Source organism: Lupinus angustifolius, chromosome LG02 (genome assembly GCF_001865875.1).
Source record: "Lupinus angustifolius cultivar Tanjil chromosome LG02, LupAngTanjil_v1.0, whole genome shotgun sequence".
Lineage (NCBI taxonomy): Eukaryota > Viridiplantae > Streptophyta > Magnoliopsida > Fabales > Fabaceae > Lupinus > Lupinus angustifolius.
Window position 1 is genome coordinate 5,386,031 of NC_032010.1, and position 19,922 is coordinate 5,405,952.

The 19,922-nt window shown below is 32.8% G+C and overlaps 2 protein-coding genes across 5 annotated transcripts; both read right to left on the bottom strand.

Annotated features, from left to right (window-relative positions):
* LOC109334258 (protein ELF4-LIKE 4-like) lies at positions 3,073-4,873 on the bottom strand. Of its 4 annotated transcripts, XM_019569921.1 has the most exons (3): positions 4,777-4,873; positions 4,584-4,675; positions 3,073-3,775 (listed from the first exon to the last, which is right to left on the bottom strand). In XM_019569921.1, exon 3 carries the CDS (start codon positions 3,738-3,740, stop codon positions 3,393-3,395), a length of 348 nt encoding a protein of 115 aa, XP_019425466.1. In that variant the 5' UTR covers positions 3,741-3,775; positions 4,584-4,675; positions 4,777-4,873; the 3' UTR covers positions 3,073-3,392. The 4 variants fall into 4 exon arrangements, with proteins under 4 accessions (XP_019425466.1, XP_019425484.1, XP_019425474.1 ...); XM_019569939.1 differs by lacking the exons at positions 4,584-4,675; positions 4,777-4,873 and adding an exon at positions 3,953-4,381; XM_019569929.1 differs by lacking the exons at positions 4,584-4,675; positions 4,777-4,873 and adding an exon at positions 3,870-4,381.
* LOC109334278 (helicase sen1) lies at positions 8,562-16,151 on the bottom strand. Its single transcript, XM_019569962.1, has 8 exons — positions 16,004-16,151; positions 13,393-14,829; positions 12,370-12,558; positions 11,945-12,040; positions 11,690-11,852; positions 11,456-11,585; positions 9,615-11,381; positions 8,562-9,493 (listed from the first exon to the last, which is right to left on the bottom strand). Exons 2-8 carry the CDS (start codon positions 14,705-14,707, stop codon positions 9,206-9,208), a joined length of 3,948 nt encoding a protein of 1,315 aa, XP_019425507.1. The 5' UTR covers positions 14,708-14,829; positions 16,004-16,151; the 3' UTR covers positions 8,562-9,205.

Genomic DNA, 19,922 nt, shown 5'->3' on the forward strand with positions numbered 1-19,922 from the left:
CCACGGGAGCATGAAGGGGGGCAATATCTGCTTTTAACTGATAGAAAACATCTCTCTTTTGTCCATCCTCACCGAACCCAAAAAGAATCACTTTATGCCACTTTATACACTTGAGTGTAAGCACATTCTTTAAATGTACCAAGTTGTGGAAGAAAGGTGCTAGGAGAATCAATGCTCTCAAATGAAACAGGGCTTGAAGCCTTCGAAAAACCTGTCTGCTCTATTTTTTCTACCGAGTGGCATCAACCGGGCTGAAAATAGAATAGTTGATCGAACTCTTTGGTATGTGACTAACCTTTTAAATGGAGTTGTTCTTATAATTAAAAAATAAATAATACATACGGATTTCAAGTTAACAATGAATGAAGGTAAAGATAGGAGAAAGTTTTACGATTGATTTCAACACATTTGTTCTTCTTTTAGCTTTTTTATTGTGAGCAAAATGGTTGGTCCAACCACTTGGTTTAAAGTGGTTTTAAGCAATTTTACCCGATTTTCAATGGTTTTGAAGCGGATCGTCTAACTGGACAATTTTATGATTTCTAACCTATACAAAGTCGTTCCCTTTTGCAGTTTACAGTTTGATCGGTCGGACCATCCATTTCAAACAACACTAGTCACATATGATGATCACTCTTTTTATTTTTAGCATCTCTAACAAATATAATGATGACTAACTCAAATACTAGGTCGTTTTAATTGTCTGCAGATTAAGACAATCATTAAATATATCAATTATCAATGTAAAAACTATCCCTAATAACCCATACTCCTTATTTAGTATCTTATTTTATTTAATGTATTAAGGGCAAAAAATTGAAAAGAAATGAAAAACAATATAAAAGAACTTAAAATGCTAAGGTGACAGTTAAAATGAGACAGATGTGGTAGTTGTTAACATTGTTGGACACATGGTCCTCCTAGTTAAATATTTTTTTTGGTAGAGTTAGTTTTAGTTAGTAGGTCTTTATTTTTCATACATAAATAGTTTACTTTCATTGTAAATTATCATTCACTCATTCTTCAATTTATTCACTCAATTCAATATTCATTTAATGAATGATTTTATCATGTTCATGACTCTTACCATTTTAACATAGTATTAGAGCATAATCATTATTTTGATAACTTCTGTTTATGCTTCTATCATTCCAAGATTAATCAAGAATCACCATTTTCATTCATGGCTTCCAACAATATATCACATGGAGATGAATATGAAGCAACTTCATTCTTCTTTTTTGAAGATAAAGGTAGTGTCATTCTTTTATATCCTTTTTATTAGTGGAGCATGTTGCATTTGTGTTGGTGGATGATAGGCCTTTTCTTAAAGGACCTTGTGTTTCATCACCTTCACCTACATGATTTCTTAGAGATTTCTTGTATCTGTTCTAGGAGATTTCTTGTATTTGTTCATCAACTTCACCTACCTGATTTTTCTAAACCATTAATCAACATGATGCTGTGTGTTAGATTTTCATCTCAAAATGCACATTTCATACTAGCAATACAACCATAAAATGAAGAGGTTGGTATTTTTCATCAATCAACATTGATTTACTTTATTGTTGTTTTCTTGTGTCTGGTAGTGGAGGAGCTAGAGCTATGGAAAACAAAACCACTAGCTACCTTTTTCTTCTTGCTAATTCTGCTACAAAGTGCATGAAAAGTTTGAAATATATATTATTAGCCTTGCCTTGGCATGGTTTGAAATCTCTAAGATATTGAAAGTGTACATCAATTAGATGCCTCAGATCAATTCTTCCTGTTCACATGCATGGGGTATGGTGATTATGATTGCAGGGTGGGATGGATGTATAAAATCATTCCACAATCACATGTTACCTATACCGGTTTAAGAAGATGTGGCTTTCCTTGGTTGGAGAGTAGAATCAAAATTCTTTGTTTTTCTTGGGCACATTGTTGTTGGAATATCACATGCTGCTAATGCTCTTTGAGGCTTGAGAGTGATGTTGACTTTGGCAGCATCAACAAAGCAAGCCTTACAAGGGTATCCTATTATTTGGTCCATTGGAACACTTGATGATTTTGTTTACCATAGCCTTAGCATTTATGGTAACACCTCAAATATCATAAATGTTGCTATGTCTCCAGCATTTGATGCACAATTGCCTGGTCTTAATGGCCTTGGAACTTCCATTACTCGTTTGGATTTTGCAGTTGTATTGAACAATAATGTAAGCAATGATCCAGTAGATCCAGAAACAGAAGAAGGAAAATTCATTCCATCATCAATCAACAAGATGGTCCCCCAATTATATCTTTTATATACTACTCTATTTTTTTACCCCTCTCCCTCATTAAACATACATCATAGTGTGTAATTTTTTCCTTATTGAAGCAACATATTAGGATCAAGATCCATTTTTTCTCTCTTTCATCCATTATGGTTGGTTTGGTTGGTTAAACTTTTATCAAGATAAATGGTTAAGCTTTGGATGAAGTTGTTTCTGCCTATGATGGTTAAGCGTCAGAATTGCTTCACATTTAATTTAAAAACTTAGAGATCAAGATTCACTCACCAGCTAAAATATAAAAGAACTTCAAAGTGAAAAACAATATAATATAAAAGAACTCAAACTGCTAAGGTTACAGTTAAAATGAGTAAGATGTGGTAGTTGTTAACATTGTTGGACACATAGTCCTCCTATGAATGAAGGAGAGGAACACAAATAAGTAAGCCATATCAGAATGATAAAAGACCAGCATAAAACATCCCTGGATTGTAATCCTTAAAGTGTTGGTTAAACAAAGATCACATGTCTCCATTCCTGTCTCAGTCAAATGAAAAAGTGTCACCTAATTAAATTTTTTTTTTTTAAAAACATAAATTAATATTTTTATATTATTTGGAGGATGCTGATTGGTTACGGACATGAAAACATAGTGATTTTGGGACATAGGATCTCATTCCTGGTTAAAGACTAGGATCATCAATAAATGATTACATATATTAACCACTAATTATTAGTTAATGAATCTCTTTCAGGCATCTATTATCTCTATAGCAGAACCAAATTGAAAGAATCTAAACAACAACTCATCATTAAATGACAACAAAGGCAGAACAATTGAATAATCATCAAGAACTTAACACTAAATGTCAATAAGAGCAAGGAAGTTCAAGCATGGAAACTTATTAAATGACATAGTTATAGGGAATTACAATTGTATATACTCCTCAAATTGATGCTACTTTAAGAGATTAGATGATTAACTAAAGGTTTTTATGCCTTGTAGACATAAAATCAATAAGGAAAGACTTGGCACCAAAAAAAGAGAAAACTTTGGAGGATTTACACACACTTTCACTAAAACAAATTCTACCCAACATCAGAACAAACCTTTTGGTTGCAGTGGTTTTATATCAATTAGCTGGATCTAATTCTCTTCTGGTTGGCTTTTCCGTCTGACTTAAGAGTCCCACTGGAAGAGTCCCCTTCAGATGAAGCATCCCGGGACTTGGTAAAAGAACCGGATAGATCAGCATAGAGATCAACCACCCTTCTGATATTGTTATTCAGCTCTCTAATCAAACCGACATTTCGACTCAGATTATCGGGCATCTTTGACTCGTGATTTTGGTTTATCTCGTTGATTAGCAACCGGTTCTGATTCAAAATATCTTGAGCTTGCAATAAGCTCTTTTGAAATACCAGTAGAAGTCTGCTATCTATTTGAGCTGTATTACCTATTTCTCCAAATATATCCCCTTCCATTTCAATTATACTTAAGATTCAGTTAACAAACAACCCTGCAAAAAAATAACATATGATGATGAATGAAAAGTTAAAACCTTGACCAATATGAACAAGAAAAAAAGAAGAAAAAAGTACTAGATTTGTTACAAATTTGAAGAAGAAACCATAGTATCTGATAGCAGAAGAGGAAAAGCAACACAAAAAGTTAAGTCAGTTGAAATAGGATTTACACAATCAATATAACAATATTCTTTCCTCTATCTTCTAAGCAACCAAGCAAAGGGGAATGAAGGGTATGCATAAGATTCCCATCACTGATAATCAAATCAAAAGATAACATCAAGCAAAATGCTTTTTCTCTTAGTAACTTTAAGGAAGACCCTTTTCCATTTTTACTTGTACCAATGAAATCAAGATATACATAAAAACAAGCACCTACCTCAATAGTGGGAATCTCAAAAGCCGCTCAGTACAAGAGAAAGTTTTCCCACCCAATAAAACTAACCAAACCCATATAAGGGTGGGAAGCTAAAAATATAATCTTTTTTTATTCAAAATCAAAAAGCACTTTGGTTTAGTTATGGAATGTAAAGTATTTCATTATTTCCTAACTAATTTTCATGAAGTTTTCATTTATTGATGCCTAGAATGAGAATCTCAACTTAAATATTATTCAAGACTCAAAGAGTATAGTAAGACCTTTCTTCCCTTAAAAAGCATTGTCCCAAGTGTTCCTAACTCAACCCCAATCTAAAATAATACAAAAAACTGTAGGCATGAAAATAAAAACCCATAAAAGCAGAAAATAATAAGAATGGAAAATGAAGGGAAAAGGGTGAAATTTTGAATAACCCATGTTACCTTAACAACATGGAGCATTCAAGTTGAAGTAGGTAACATCAAAGGGAGAGGGAAAAAGAGATATTTGTGCAGAAATTTAAGAATAGGAGACCCTGAAATCATGGAATAAAAAACAAGGGTAAGAGTGATAGTACAAGAATTATAGATATATAGATAGGTACATAGTCTGAAATGAAAACCTCGTTTACATCACCTGCAAGTTGTGAACAGTGGACATGTTATTCAGAGGAGAGAGAGAGACATGTCTTTTGTTTCATCTTTTCTTGCAAAGTTGTGAACAATGTACAACAACACCACATATACCTCCTAATAGTAGGACCCTACTCTTATTGTTCCATTTTTCTTGATAAAAATTAGATACGATTAATATTCTAGATCAAATAAGGGATAAGCATAAAGGTGGAAATATGTCACCTCAAGCTCAAGCCAGACTTTCCATTAAATACGCTCAACCTATATAGTATATAGGATTTTGAGTCTGCCCTATTAATTTGTTTAAAAAAATTCAAAGCTTAGACTTGACCTATTTAAAAGTCTGGTATGTTCTGTTAGCATGTTTAAATGTCTATTATACTATATGCTCATGAAATACTATATGCTTATTTTTAGTTAGGCACATCTAATTCTAATAATTAAATTATATTTTTATATTAATATTACATACATAATAATATTGCTTATATTAAAATAATATACTTTCAACCTTCTTATATAATATAATTAAATAGGTCGGCCTGTTAGACTTAATAGAGCTTTTAGGTGGCCTAAAGTCTGACCTGTTAAGCTAAATAGGCTTTTTAGAGAGTCTAAATCTGATATGTTAAGCTAAGCTAAATAGGCTTTTTAGATAGTTGAGTCTGACCTGTTTCCACCCTTAGATAAGCATGATCTGATGCAGATTTGTCCTACAGTCACTTGTATGTTTTATTTGTCTATTCAATTACAAATATTTGACTGAGTATTATTGATTCTCTTATTTTGCATCTTATATACATATATGTAAAAGATTAACAAATTTTGAACATATGTATCATTCTAATTGTCAAATTACATACATTTTTATAATAATAACTAATATTAAGAAAATTTTATCTAAAAATGATATACATATACATTATAGTCAGGTTTCGGTTCAAAACTAGTCCAATCAATATTTAAGGTCATATTAATCTTCATATTTAGGGTTAAATTTGAGTTCAAAAAATAATTCAACTTAAATTTCGGATCGAGTAAGGGACAAAATTTATCTAATGTATAATTGTGTTGAATGAACACAATACTACATTATCAGGCTCTTCTATAAAATGGTCAAGATCCCTACATGTTGATTTAATTTTAAATAGAGGTGATTTGTGTATTAGTATTCCTTCAAGTGGACATTACATGAGGAATCTCTCTCCATCGATCACGATATTATTAAGGGATCGACGAAATTATAGTGATCATGTGAGACTATCCTAATCAACTCAAACCTCACCCTTCAAAATTATCATTGATATGTCACTATCATTGTCATCTCTAGTCATTTCTCATGACTACATTCACGCAGTGTATGACGTAACCACCAACCCATTCATGTTAATTAATCATCATTTAGGTGGCTCCATACCATTCAACAACAATGGACAACCCTTTCCTATTCTTAAGCATCTCAGTCATATTATATGGATGTCCAACAATTAGATTATGAGAAAAAATATACAAGTAAAAGTGTATGAGTTTTATATACTGTCAATGTATCATCCATCATTTATATTTAATCATTGATGACTCTTCAAAAAAAGTAATAATACAAATGAATGATATTTGATGTAATTATTATACATAAATCTTTAAGCTAATAATTCATTGATATTATACTAAGTTAATCTTTAGCTTTAAAGTTTTTAGGCAATTTAGTGCAACATCTTTTTTTGGTAGTATCAATAATATTTCATCACCCAATGAGTAATGAACTAATCTTTTTCATAGTATGTGGTTGTCTATTGTAACAAATGTCGCTCTTAAGAATCGAGTCCTTAACTTTTTTATCATTCTAGAGATTTAGCATAGTCTTATATCACTAAACTAATTACTTCATTTTCATCTATTAAGCCCACATAGTCATATTAAATTTCAAAGCTCATTATAACAAAAACCTAAAACTTTTGAAAACTTATAACCTTCTGGATTTTCGGGATAAAGGACATAATGCACCTTAATACACTAAGATATCTTATTTAAGTTCAAGTTCCAATTATTGACTCCCAGAAGATTGAAAAAACTAATTGTTAAATATTTAGACCATAACTTTAAAACCTCAAACCAAACACTTTTAAAGACCTTAAAGCCCTAAACCGAATGTCTTATTAATCGTAAAACCAACTCACCGGACTCAATCAACTCAAAACACTTTTGATAACTTAAAAAATATATTTCAAGAATCTTCATTCTTCAAAAAATACACTTATTAATTTAGAGAAAGTATTTTAAGAAACATGACAAAATGTGCAATTTCACAAAAAACACTTCATTTTTTAAGAGTTTTCGTGAAGACATTTGGCTTATAATTTTTTTCATAATTGTAATTGCGTAGCCTTTAACTTTCCTAAAAACACAGTTTGATAAAATAGTGTAACATTTATGTACTGTTAATGTAACAAAAATTATATTACCAACATATTTTCTATCGTTTATTTGTATTACTTTTATTTGAAAGTCAATCATGATTAACATATAAATGACGAATAATTTGCTGACAATGTAAAAAAATATAAATCTATATAATATATTAAATCCTAGGTAAAACTTTTGAAAAGCCTTATTTAATTCAAAAGTCTTTTTTTCGCTGACCTTTTTTTAGAAAAAAAACAACGCAATATTATGAACCACACTTAACCATGAAAACCTTTACACCACCAACCAAATATAAACACTTATAACTTCGGGAGATATTTTCAGTAGAGCTTACATAATTATTAATTTGTGACCTTTCTTATCCATATTTTATAGAAGCAACGGTCAAAGTACCCAAAACCACCATTAAGCCAAATAGTATATATAACTAACATAATTGTAATTTATCGGTTACATATAATTTATATAATGAGAGAAAAAATATACATTGTTTTATACATTGTTACAAACATTCATATTTAATCATTATTATGTCCCTTCAAAAAAATAATTTAAATAAATGATAAATTATATAATACTATACGTAAATATTTACATTGACTATTACATTCTTATATCATTTTCTATCATTATTATAATAATCTTCCGGTCATTAAACATTAGAAATGATTAGAGGTTATGATGTTCTTGTTTCTATCCTAATCACAAAAATAACCCTTAATCCTAAAATTTTAGTGATGGACCAGGATATGAAATAAGATTTAAATTATGTAGTCTCAAAATGCAGTTTGGTCTATAGTATTTTCATAGTCTTCATATTCTGTTTACTGTCTGCCCTTAAGAAAAGAAGAGTATGAACTTAAAATGTTAACGTATTTACTATTAAAGCTTCTTTGTGGCTGAATCAATTCAACTACATTTGCCTACCTCATGCATATCCATAATGTAATATGCTGAAATAGTGCAATATACATAAAAGATAGATGTTAATTTACTACTGTAAAACCTTATTGGATTCCTAGATATCATAATAGACCAAAGGTCAAATATTCAATTCTCTTGAGCAATCCTAGTTAAGAGGGAGAGTCACATCTAAAAAATATTAGTTCTTTACCCATAAAGTAAAGGGATACACTTAGTTATACAAAAAACAATTTGTAAAATAACTTCTACATTTGCTTTACCTGTGATTAATTGTTTAATGAAAAATGTGGGGAAGATAAGTTATTCTCATCTGGTAAAGAATCCAAAAAGATTATTGTTAACTATGCCACTACCCTCTCAGAATAAGCATGTTTTCAAAACTACAAATGGTAGTGTGATTGCATCCACTAAACTTTCTCATAAACAATAGATTCTTCGAAAATAAACAAATAAATAAAATAATAAAAAAATTCATAACATTCTGGGTATTGGAAGAGTATTATAAAAATTTGGGTAACCCTTCAATTTCCTTTCTCCTTTGGTTGTGAAACACTACCATTTGTCATAAAAATAAAAACAAAAGATTTGCTAAAGCAATGTTGTAAACCCATGTATGTACAAAGTCAGTTGACAGCAAACTGGTCTTCTTAGATTCCGAGAGTATGTTTGCGAGTTAAATTTCGAATGATAAGTAAGAGAAATGGAAAACTCACAAGTGTATTTTATTGCTCTTAAAAGTCGTTCTCTTCTCTTTATTACCTTCCAAGAACCAACTCACAATTCATGCAGGTTATCTTCATTCACTTCCATATAAATGTGAGATGGCAAATTTCTGCAGTCTTCTCCCAACACATTCAGCAAATGTGCACAAAATTACAAAAGGGCCAACACAAGCATCTCTCCAATGAAAGTTGGTGGATCCACACTGCATGCTGATCTTGCTCCCTCTGCCAAATCTGTGTACCTTGGTTTCACATACAGCTCCTCCAGCAGGTCAAAAGCTCCAATCAACATTCCAGACCGACAGCTTCGGATAGTGAGAGATCACAGAATGAGGAAATCAAATAGCCCATGAATCTAATCTAATTTCGGGAGCTTACTTGTGGGCTCATTTTATCATCATCTTCAGATGGTGCTGCCAGCCTCGATTCCATATGCATGTCCATTGGTCTATATCTTGGTGCAGCTGATCTTAAGCCCCTCATATTTGAGGAACCTTTACCAGGCAAGGGAGTGTGAGCAGATCCCTTGGACACCATAAAGTCCTTAGGCAGAGAGTCCATTTCCTTATAGCAATTTCTGGATTTTGCATCATTAATCAATGCAGCCCAATCATCAGATTGCACCAGAGCATTTGCATTTCCCATGACCTGTTAATGAATAATAAAATATCAATACCAACCAGAAAATTTCTACATTAGGTAAAACACAGACATTAGGTAAAACACAGATAAATTTATCATTAGAGATGCAAAACAAAGATATGCATACCCAAAGGGCCCTTCTTGCACGCGTAAGGGCAACATTCATTCGGCGTATATCTGCCACAAAGCCAACCCCATGACTGGATGCGCGCACGCAAGACATTATAATGACATCACGTTCTTGACCTTGGAAAGCATCTACTGTATTAATATACAGATCCTTCCCATCTTCCGAATTCAGGACCCCTTCAAACTCTCGTTGGAGGCATTTCAGTTGCAGCTTGTACGGGGTAATTATGCCAACAGTAATTTTCCCCAGACCCAAAGATTTCAATGTTTTCTGAAGATGTTCATACAATCGGAGGCAAAATTGTGCTTCATGTATGTTTTGATAAGAGACTGATCCACCTCTGTGAGATTCCCGTCCACGTCTGATGTCATAGAATATATAAGGTTTAAGTAAAGGGTCATTGTAGTATACCTCATCAGGCAATTTAACCACACTTTCACTGTCAGTAAGGCGCCCCTGATAAAAGTATCTAGAAGGGAAATCCCGAATCTGGGGATGCATTCTATACTGCACAGACAACAACATTGTCGGGCATCCTGCTTGTTGGAATCTTTCAAAAAGACTCCTACTGTACATCAATGTTCCAGCAGCCTTGCTGATGACTGTAGCAGGAAGCTGCTGAGGATCTCCAACAAGAACACACCGTGCTGCACCAAGAGTGAGGGGAGGCAGAACTGCCATCTCACTGGCTTGAGCTGCCTCATCAATGACCACCATATCAAAACCATGGGAAAGACGAGAGAACAATTTGCGACCACTACTCGAAACTGTAGTGAAAACTACCTCAGCTTCATTGGCAAAACTGGCCTCCAAACTAGCACGGGCCTCTTCCAAATTGAAGCCGCTCCCAGGTCGGAACCTACTTTCCAGAAGGGCAAGACGAGACATTTCAACCAGAATCTTATCCCGTCCTTCTACCACAGCTGCAAGGTTCTGTAGCAAAGCATCACGATTCTGATCTCGGGCCACAAGAAGATCAGGGTCAACACCAACAGATCCTTGGGAACGACCAGCAGCAGCGGCGGCATTTAGTTCTCTGTGGAGACAATGTAACTGCTGAGTCATCTGTGCCTCGCGAGTTTTTAATTGGTGCATCCATCCCATAACTTCTTCCCGACTCTTGACTAGAAGCTGTTCAGTTCTACGCTCGACAGAAACAGCTTGGGCAGCACGTGTCTGAGAATCAACCCCAACCCGAGCTACATTAGGACGATATACTTTCATCTCACCATCAATAAATCCACGATCAAGGACACGGGAAAGAAGCTCATCAGTGGCAGCATTAGAAGGAGCACAAACCAACATTCTGGGTTTTGGAACAAGCTTAGGCAAAGTACGAAAGAGATTCTGGTCCATGTTTTGAAGAACTTCATCAATAGATCCCAAGGGGACACTGTCTGAACTGATATCATTCGCATGCTTGTAACTTTCAGGGGCTACATGCTTAAGCAAAGAAGTGTAATAGTGCTGATACTGCACAAGGTGAATGACATTCAACATTCCCCATACTGTATGTGTCTTTCCTGTTCCTGGAGGTCCTTGAACAAGGGTAAAGGGCCAAGGATCTTGCCTCTTTGTTGTTCCACTACTAGTGCCAGCAGCTGTATGCATTGCTGCCCATTGGATTGCGGCCAACTGGGGTTCATTGAATGTCCTACGAAGATATTCAACAAAATTTGGAGTGAAGCATTCAGGCATTGCCGGGGTATGCTGCTCATATTTTGGGAAGTGTTCTGAACTAGGCTGAAGGATTGCAGTTTGCATCTATAAAGTGAGAAATTAGTTAGATTTTTGAAATCATGACACTACATGACACAAGAATAAGTCTCACCATGTACCTGCAAATTTAAGCGACGAAATGCATGTAGAGCAACATACTCCCTCTGTGTGGTAGCAAGAGAACCAAGCACAGTCAGATACCAGATGCTTCCAATTTTAAGTTTTCTTATGATATGATCATCATCACCCCTGCAGGAACAATCTTATCTAAGTATAACTATGGAACTAAGGATGTAAATTTTTTAACATTAAACCATAAAAAGATTGTTAGTGGCAAATTTTGAAGCACTTGCCTGCTAGGATCGTAAGAGTCCCCAACATAATAATGTAAAATTGCACCAGGAGGATCACGAGTATCAATAGGTATATGTCGCCTAACTGTACCAGCCACACGTCCAGTGACTTCTGATTCTCCATCCCCCTGAGCTAAAGATGCACTGTTCTGCTTGAATTTGACTGTGTGAACATAATGAAATTATTAACACAAGTGAACAACAAACTGGCCATAAAAGAAACACGAAAAATATGATATATATTAGACAACAAACCTGATCCAGGCCTAGGGGACGAAAGGATCGCAACATCACCCTCCTTAAATGACCATTTGAATTCATGCACTGGAAGGACCTTCACATCATACCAACCTAAGAAAGAGTCAGGCAAATTAAAACCACGAATTTAGCAAAATAAAAAATGAACAATTGACCAATATAGAACCAAACTGAGGATTATATGCTGTTAAAGTTGCAGGGACAAAGAAAGAGTCAGAGTCTTTAAAGGAAGGGTGAGTACAAAAAGATACATGCAAGAGACAATTAAATTGTATCAACTTGGGAAAACAAAGTTTTGAGCATCATCCAGATAGATAATTTAAGTTGGTGTCAAGGAGTAGCACCGCACAATCATATTGTTGACCAAAAGAATTCAAATGTCAATCTTACATAAAACAAGCAGTTAACAGTGTTAAAAATACCTCTTTCTCTTGATTCATTTGCCTTCACTCGCACCATAATGTGAGTATCTCTTGACACTGTTTCTGTTGATTCTTCCCAAGTACTGTATAGTTGAGCTCGGCATTCCTCAAAAAGCAAAGGTTCAAACACTTTAACATACTCTTCCACTGAATCAAACCGCCCAGGAACACATTGTAGTTCGGTCTCCTCTGAATCACAGGATATCCAATCAGTTACCAGTAAGTAAATGAATAACAAATAAATTTCAAAAGGAGCTAAAGGATATTTCCACAATGACTTCGATATCAACAGGTGCAACTAACCAAAGAAGTTATCAACAAGTAATCTATAAGTAACAAGTGCATTTAAGCTAATATCTGCAAGCAGTTATTACAACATAAAGCCCAATCCAACTTTTCACCATGGATTCTTTTCGCCATGCAATCCCACCAATCACAAGTACAGTATATGTGTGTGTAATGTGTCATCATTTCTAGCCATGTCATTCCTGGTATCCATCTTATTTTCCTTTTTCCTCATGCTCTCAAAACAATATTATTGCATTTAAAACAAGGCATTCATAAAAGCTAGATATCAAAAAATAAATAATCCCACATATTGAGTAAGATGGTGTGAAGAGATTAAGAGAACAGTTAATTGTACATAAATTGTATCAATGTAAAGCTCCATGCTGCCCCTCTGCCTGTTATCTTTCCTTCTTTCTCAAAAAAGAAGCCAAATTGAGAACCATAACACAAAAGAGGCATATGATGGTGACTGGATTACGTAAAGAATGTTAAACCAGCAGAAGCTATCAAATCAATATCAAATCATTCCAAACACAATTGGCATCACCTTTGCATGTCTCTCCAGTGTTATGACTCTCGCAGTGTGATAACTGGAGGAAGGAAGGGAGCAACAAGATGAGAAATCGGAAACAACTTAAAAAAGTGCAAAACACAAAAGATTCAAATCCAAAGATATCATAAATTTAATCAATCACAATGCCTTTGCAAAATGGTAAAAATACAATTACTTGATACCTGGGTTATGCCAAAACTTCTCACTGGTCACCTCCCGTATAAGTCGTTCAACTGATGTGTCCTGGGACTGGTTGCCGACAGGAATCTGCTTCTTCATAGGAAGATGTTTTTTGTTTCCCAACTTCACATCATTGGAGCTGTGACCAATCAGACCCGTCTTCCTATTAGAAAGAACTGCATTCTTCTGCTGCCTCGAATCTGTGGGTTGCTTCCATGAACCCTGTCTTGGAATGGGTGGTAAGTTGACCTCTATAGGAGGTTCTGTCTCACTATTTAGCCTTCTAGACTTACCGGGCAGTCCAGAATTCTCGACATTAGAATCAGATTTAGATTCATGGGTTTCAGCATTGGTGCCCCCTTCACCAAAAGACGAGTCAACCTGTTTCTGATCCTTAACAATTCCAACTCGTTCAAGTTGTGCAGGAATAGTACGGACTTCCTTTACAGTACGACTTACAATAGGCGACGCAGAAATCTGCCTTCTAGGGGTTGAAGTTTTAATTGTACCTGCTTGCTTAACATCTTCCAAGTTAAGAAACATGGTTTGTCGATTACGTTTCTTTCCCAACATTTCCTCTTTACGTTGGTCAATCTTCCTCTTCCCAAGATTATTTGCGCACCTCAGTGCATGACTTGCTTCAATACCTTTCACTTCTTTTTGCTTGGGAACTAAAATGGGTTCCTCCTGTGCATCAATAGAAGCTTCATTTTTTATGTTGCTTTCTGAATTTGGGATGCTATTGCTTTTCTGTTCACTAGAACTAGAATTTGATTCCAGACCTATAGGAGCACGGCTACTCTTTTCTTCATTTGTACTATCAGAAATTTTAATATTGCTAGACTTACCGTTGGAAGGCACTGCAACACTCCCATCTACCATTGCAGGCAATGGTTGCTCTTCTGTATCTTTACTTTGTCGTTTCAAATTACTACTTCCACTTACATTAGCAGAGCCCTCCTCATCGGACCATTCCCCTTCTTCCCTCTCAGTAGATTGCTCATTTGCCAAACTCATTATCCGTGACTCCGTAACTTTCACATCCTCATACTTGCTGGAATTAGAATCTGCTTCAGTGATACTAGCAGATTTCGGCCGAACAAAAGGCTGAAATCCAGAGACAGACGATGCATGTTGAAAAGCATGATTATTTGCTATTCCTTGGGCAGCAGATGATGCGGTAAATAAGTCAGAACCATGTGGATTTGTTGATGGAAGTGTCTTTTGGGGCTGGAAGCAGACAACACCATCCCTCTCATCATTATCCTCTGCGGGTGGTTCATTGAGATCAAATAATGGCCTTCCTCGCGAACCCATCTCATATGCATATGTATACAAACTAAATTCTGAAAAAATATCAAGTTGGACAGGCACTTCACTTCAATTCTTTTTAACAGACGATGTGCATAACATGCCACAGTGACGCAAGGTGGGGGGATCTGCAAGTCACACAAAGGAAAAGGTTAAAAAGAAAGGTCCATAAATTCTTTAAGCATAGGGAAGCTATGACTTATACCATGTCACATTGTCTGGTAATAATTATCAACAACAAATGGGTTTACAGAACAAATAAAAGCACAATATGTTCTGGATGCATTACAGCTACAGAAGTTGACAGAAACAACTAAATAAAAACAGAAAACTCATCACAATGCAGTGATGCACACAAATAAATGAAATTTGGTAAACTGTATCTCTTTGACCACCCAAAATACACCGCCGTATGAACAAACACAATAGCATATCCACAGTTCAATCTATAACACAGCATGCATGATTGCGGATCATGATTAAGTAGATCAAAAATAATAACAACCCAACACATTCGAGCATCACCCTCTTGATAGCACCTCAAAACCTAATAGCACAAACAACAACAATACTAATACTAAGAACACGTAAAACTATACTTCTCAGTTACACCAATCAACTCAACATAAAAAAAAAAGTGAGCACCTTTCAACAAGGGCAGAAAAGAACCTAATCAAACACAGGACAATGAGATACAGATACAGGGGAGGCCCAGAAAATGAGGTTCCCACCTAATGGGGTGAGGAGGGTAGATGTTGGCATCCTTACCCTCTCAGGCTCTCAAGCTGAGAGATTGTTTTCAGGATTTGAATTGCAAGTGTAGCACAAGCAAAAAACAACAGTCCTAAACTCAAATCATTCTAGATCCACTAAATTTTCCCAAACCCCAAAACACTAATCATCAATTCCAAACCTAGAAACTCAATTTAGGGTTTCAATAATGAATAAGTCACTCCCTTTATCAACACAATCCCACCGTAAATTCCAAAATCACACACACCATCCAAGACCCTTAACCAAATCAGAACCATGTAGAAAGATCGAATCAGTTCTTCATTCATTCACCAAATCGAAACAACACGCAGGAGAAAAATAATGCACAAATCTAAATAGTCAACAACAACAACAACCCCTTCCTTCTCATTCAGTATCGTTCTATTATCATCATTATTATCATATCTACCATTGTTCAAAACAAAACTGATCCTTTATCGAGGGTTCAGATTTCCACCACTGAAATTATTAAAAAAAACCCTAAATTAATTGAAAATTGAAATAGTGTTATGAGAGAGAGAATTTTACCTCTTCTCACTCTGAACAGAAGGTAGAGAGAGAGAGAGAAATAGAGAATTAGGGTGACACTATAGGTTCGAGTTAGACAGAGAAAGAAAGAGAGAGAATGCAAATTTTGATTGTGGTAAGAGAGGGTGTGGTGATGGGTTTATATAGGAAATATCGAACTCGTTTTGCCGGCCGGATATTTCTCCGGCAACCGGTTAGTTATTTCCGGCAAAGGGTATTTTGGTAACTTAGTTAGTTATTTAATGATAGGGTAAAGTTGTAAAATAACAGGGTGTTGAATGGGGATAATATCGTAATTCAATGATGGGTGATATATGTAGATTGTGGTATTATCTGCATATGATTAATTGTAAAAATATTTAATTTATTAAATTTTAATTTAAATATAATTTTTCAACCAATAAAAAAATAACACATACCATGTGATACCATATTTGAAACACTGCCCCATCATCCAACTTATTCATGGAGGTGGCCATCACGCTAACTATGGCGCGTGAGAAATAGTAGCTCTAGCTATTTCCATATTGTGTGGATTCCTCTTTTTAATCTTTTTCAAACACCATACATTCTCTATACATATATTACAACCAAATTATATATCTTCTGTAAATCATCTACCTTATAATATTATTAAACAAAAAATGAAAAATAAAGTATAAAGATTTAATGATCGATTTATAATTAACATAAATATAGTAAAATTTTAATTATTTAAAATTAACATATTTTATGTACCACAAAATTTAACATTATTTTAGAAAAGTATACCCTCCATTTTTCTAATATTTGAGTACTGTACTCTGGGCAGTGAATATTAGATATTGACTCTCTTGACAGTAAAATATAAGAAATAAAACTTTACAAACATACACATTAGAATATAACAAAATTTTGTGTAAATATATAACTATTTATAATAAATACTTTGTTAAGATTTGATGTTAATAGATTTCTTTTCTTTTTTTCAACTGGGTCGATGAGACGGTGAGTTTTAAAAAAAAATGTAAAATAGCTCTCCGAGTATTTTTATTATTTTATTTTCACCAAAAAGTTGTCTTTTTTACAATTAATATCAATTTACTATGCTTACATAAAATATAAAAAACATATTATTATATACCAAATTTTTTGAGTCAGGTTTAATATAACATACATAATCAGAATAAAATATATCATCCTATTATTAGATAATTTATTTCATTAAATTAATTCAGTGTTTGATATTTATTTTATTCTTTCTTTTAATATTATATTTTAAAATGAATTTTTTTAGAGAAAATGAAAATAGAGCATATGTCAAATAATAAGTGATTTTAATGAAATAAGTTATCTCCTAATATAAAAAGATATTTTATTCTCAACCTATAAGTGTTAATAATATAATAACTTTTATATTTTCAATTCATTACTTATTAATTAATAATTATTAAATAAAATAATGTATGTGAATGTTGAATATACATAGACAATGAATTTTTTTGCACATACATGAATATTAATTATTATTTTGACCTCTTACTTGTTTTTTAACACTATATTGATGCTTCACTTTGTGTACTCAAATATGGGGAGATACCCATTATTTCCTTTTTTTTGTAATTTTTTGCCAATTATCTAACATTACTAACTTTCCAACCAAAATTTAATTTATTGATTTGGATATCAATTCATTCACATAACTTCATTATTATACATCAAATTACTAGTGTGAGCTTATGTAATAATAATTAATTGTTTTATTATTATATAAACTAGCGTGTTGATATGCACTATCGTGTATGTCAACCCGCTTTCCTATCGTTTGTAATGTATAGTTTGTATTTTATAAATTCAAATATAATTTCTTGCGCTAAATTTACGGTTGAATTTATTCAATTGGTCTAATATTCAATTTTTTAAATACACTTTTAAAATAAGAAGATAATAAGGATAAAATAAGAAAATAATATTATATGGTTTTTTGATAGAAATAAAAAGATATTGAGGGCAAAATAGGAAAACACAAATTACACCATGATGGGTGGTTATTTTGTGTTTCCCTTTATTAATATTATAGATAAGGAAATTGCTGAGAAATGTACTTCATTTACTGCTTAAGGAAACAAAAGAAGTTATTTTGTATTGGGAATTCAACTAACAAGATGTTTGTTTAGTGATACAATGTTTTGTTAGATTTCTAGGAAGATGAAAAAAATCAAAATTTTGATTGTTGTGAATGATACTTATTAGGGACAACTACACAGCCCAAATTGAATTAGTTTATCACCCATAACAGTATGTAATACTATTGTTAGTACAAAAAAATGAATTCAGCATACATGTTTTAAACAAAAACCAAATAATCATTATTCAACTTCCTCCTCTTTTTATTTATTACCCTCTTTCATATTATTCTATTGTTATTATTGAGCAAAAAATGTTTATATTTTATCATAATTTTTTCTTGTTATTTTTAAGCAAAATTGTTCATATTTCATCACATTACTCTTTTTGTTATTCTTAAGTAAAAAATGTTTAAATTTCATAATATTTTTCTCTTATTGTTCTTGAGCAAAAATTGTTCATATCTCATCATATTCTTTGGTCTGGAAATCAATATGGTATTCTTAAGCACTGTTATTCTTGAACAAGTGCTATTCATATTTTATCATATTATGGATTTCTCTCATTCTTTGACCAAGAAACAAATATGTTATTCTTGATCAATATTATCATTTAATCTTCTTTCTATTGTTTTGATTCCTCATGAACATCATTATTTTCAATTTCAATTCATTTTTGTAAGAATTCTTATATTTCTTCTATTAATTCTTTTATCATAATGCTGCTACTTTAATGTGCTATATTTTGAAAAATTATATTATCTCTTTAAATTTCTTCTATTCAATAATCTTTTTTGCTTATCATTCTATGTAATCCTTAAGTTGTATAAGCATTGGTTGCAATTGGTGAACAAAGACATTCCCATGGCTTCTCCAAACTGGACAGAGAGACAAATATAAAGACATACAAACCTTCACTCAAAGGCTTTAGAGTCATCTTCATTCAATAAGTTGAGAGCTGGAAATATTAACTCTCAAGTGATGAAGTATATTTTAGTATTTAGTTTTCTATGATTAAAGTATATGTAAAATAGATTAGTTATAGTTAGTTAGGAGTTATATAAAGTTAAGTCTTTATATTTTCTATATAATAAATTGATTAATTTCTTTATAACCAATTCATTCAATTAATTTAATGGATGAAATTCATATTTTTTTTACTCTTAATTTCTAATATCATCATGTAAAAAGTATTAGTATGTATGTATATAAAAGGACCGTGGTTAATTTTGTCTAAGTGAAAAAGATGTATGTACTGACAGTGTATGAGTTTTATACATTGTCATTATATCATTCATCATTGATTTTTAATTATTGTTGACTTTTCAAAAAAAGGTAATTCAAATAAATGGTAAATAATGAAATATATGTGTATAAATCTTTACACTGTTAGTGTATAGATTTTACACTCTTTGTCTAAAACAACAAATATTCGATTAATTCAAATTTAAGTTAGATAGAGCACAATTGCATTCCCAAATAACGAAACTAAATATATCAAATATTTTGGATACATATTTGTGATTTATTCTCTAAGAAAGTTTCAACACGTATCCGGTAAATCTATATTTCTTTTCTTTTTAATTTAGTTATTTTAGCAACTATTACTACCGTATTTTGTACCCAAAAAAACTATCACTACTTTATTTATTTTAAATTCAATTTTAAAATAATTTGTTTTTAATTTTATAATTATCTTATGGACTTGGTTGGTAAAGTTCGAAATTCATCTCATTAATCCCTCCTAGAAACTATCACTTCCTTTTAATTTATGCATAAGATTTAATTTAAGCATATCAAAATTAATTCTACAA

Excerpts from the sequence above, each read along its gene's own strand:
- LOC109334258 (XM_019569921.1), bottom strand. The coding sequence starts at position 3,740 with ATGGAAGGGGATATATTTGGAGAAATAGGTAATACAGCTCAAATAGAT.
- LOC109334278 (XM_019569962.1), bottom strand. The coding sequence starts at position 14,707 with ATGGGTTCGCGAGGAAGGCCATTATTTGATCTCAATGAACCACCCGCA. Across the intron at positions 12,559-13,392 it reads GAAGTTTTGGCATAACCCAG|AGGAGACCGAACTACAATGT; the intron begins GTATCAAGTAAT and ends CCTGTGATTCAG. Across the intron at positions 11,382-11,455 it reads TTCGTCGCTTAAATTTGCAG|ATGCAAACTGCAATCCTTCA; the intron begins GTACATGGTGAG and ends CTCACTTTATAG.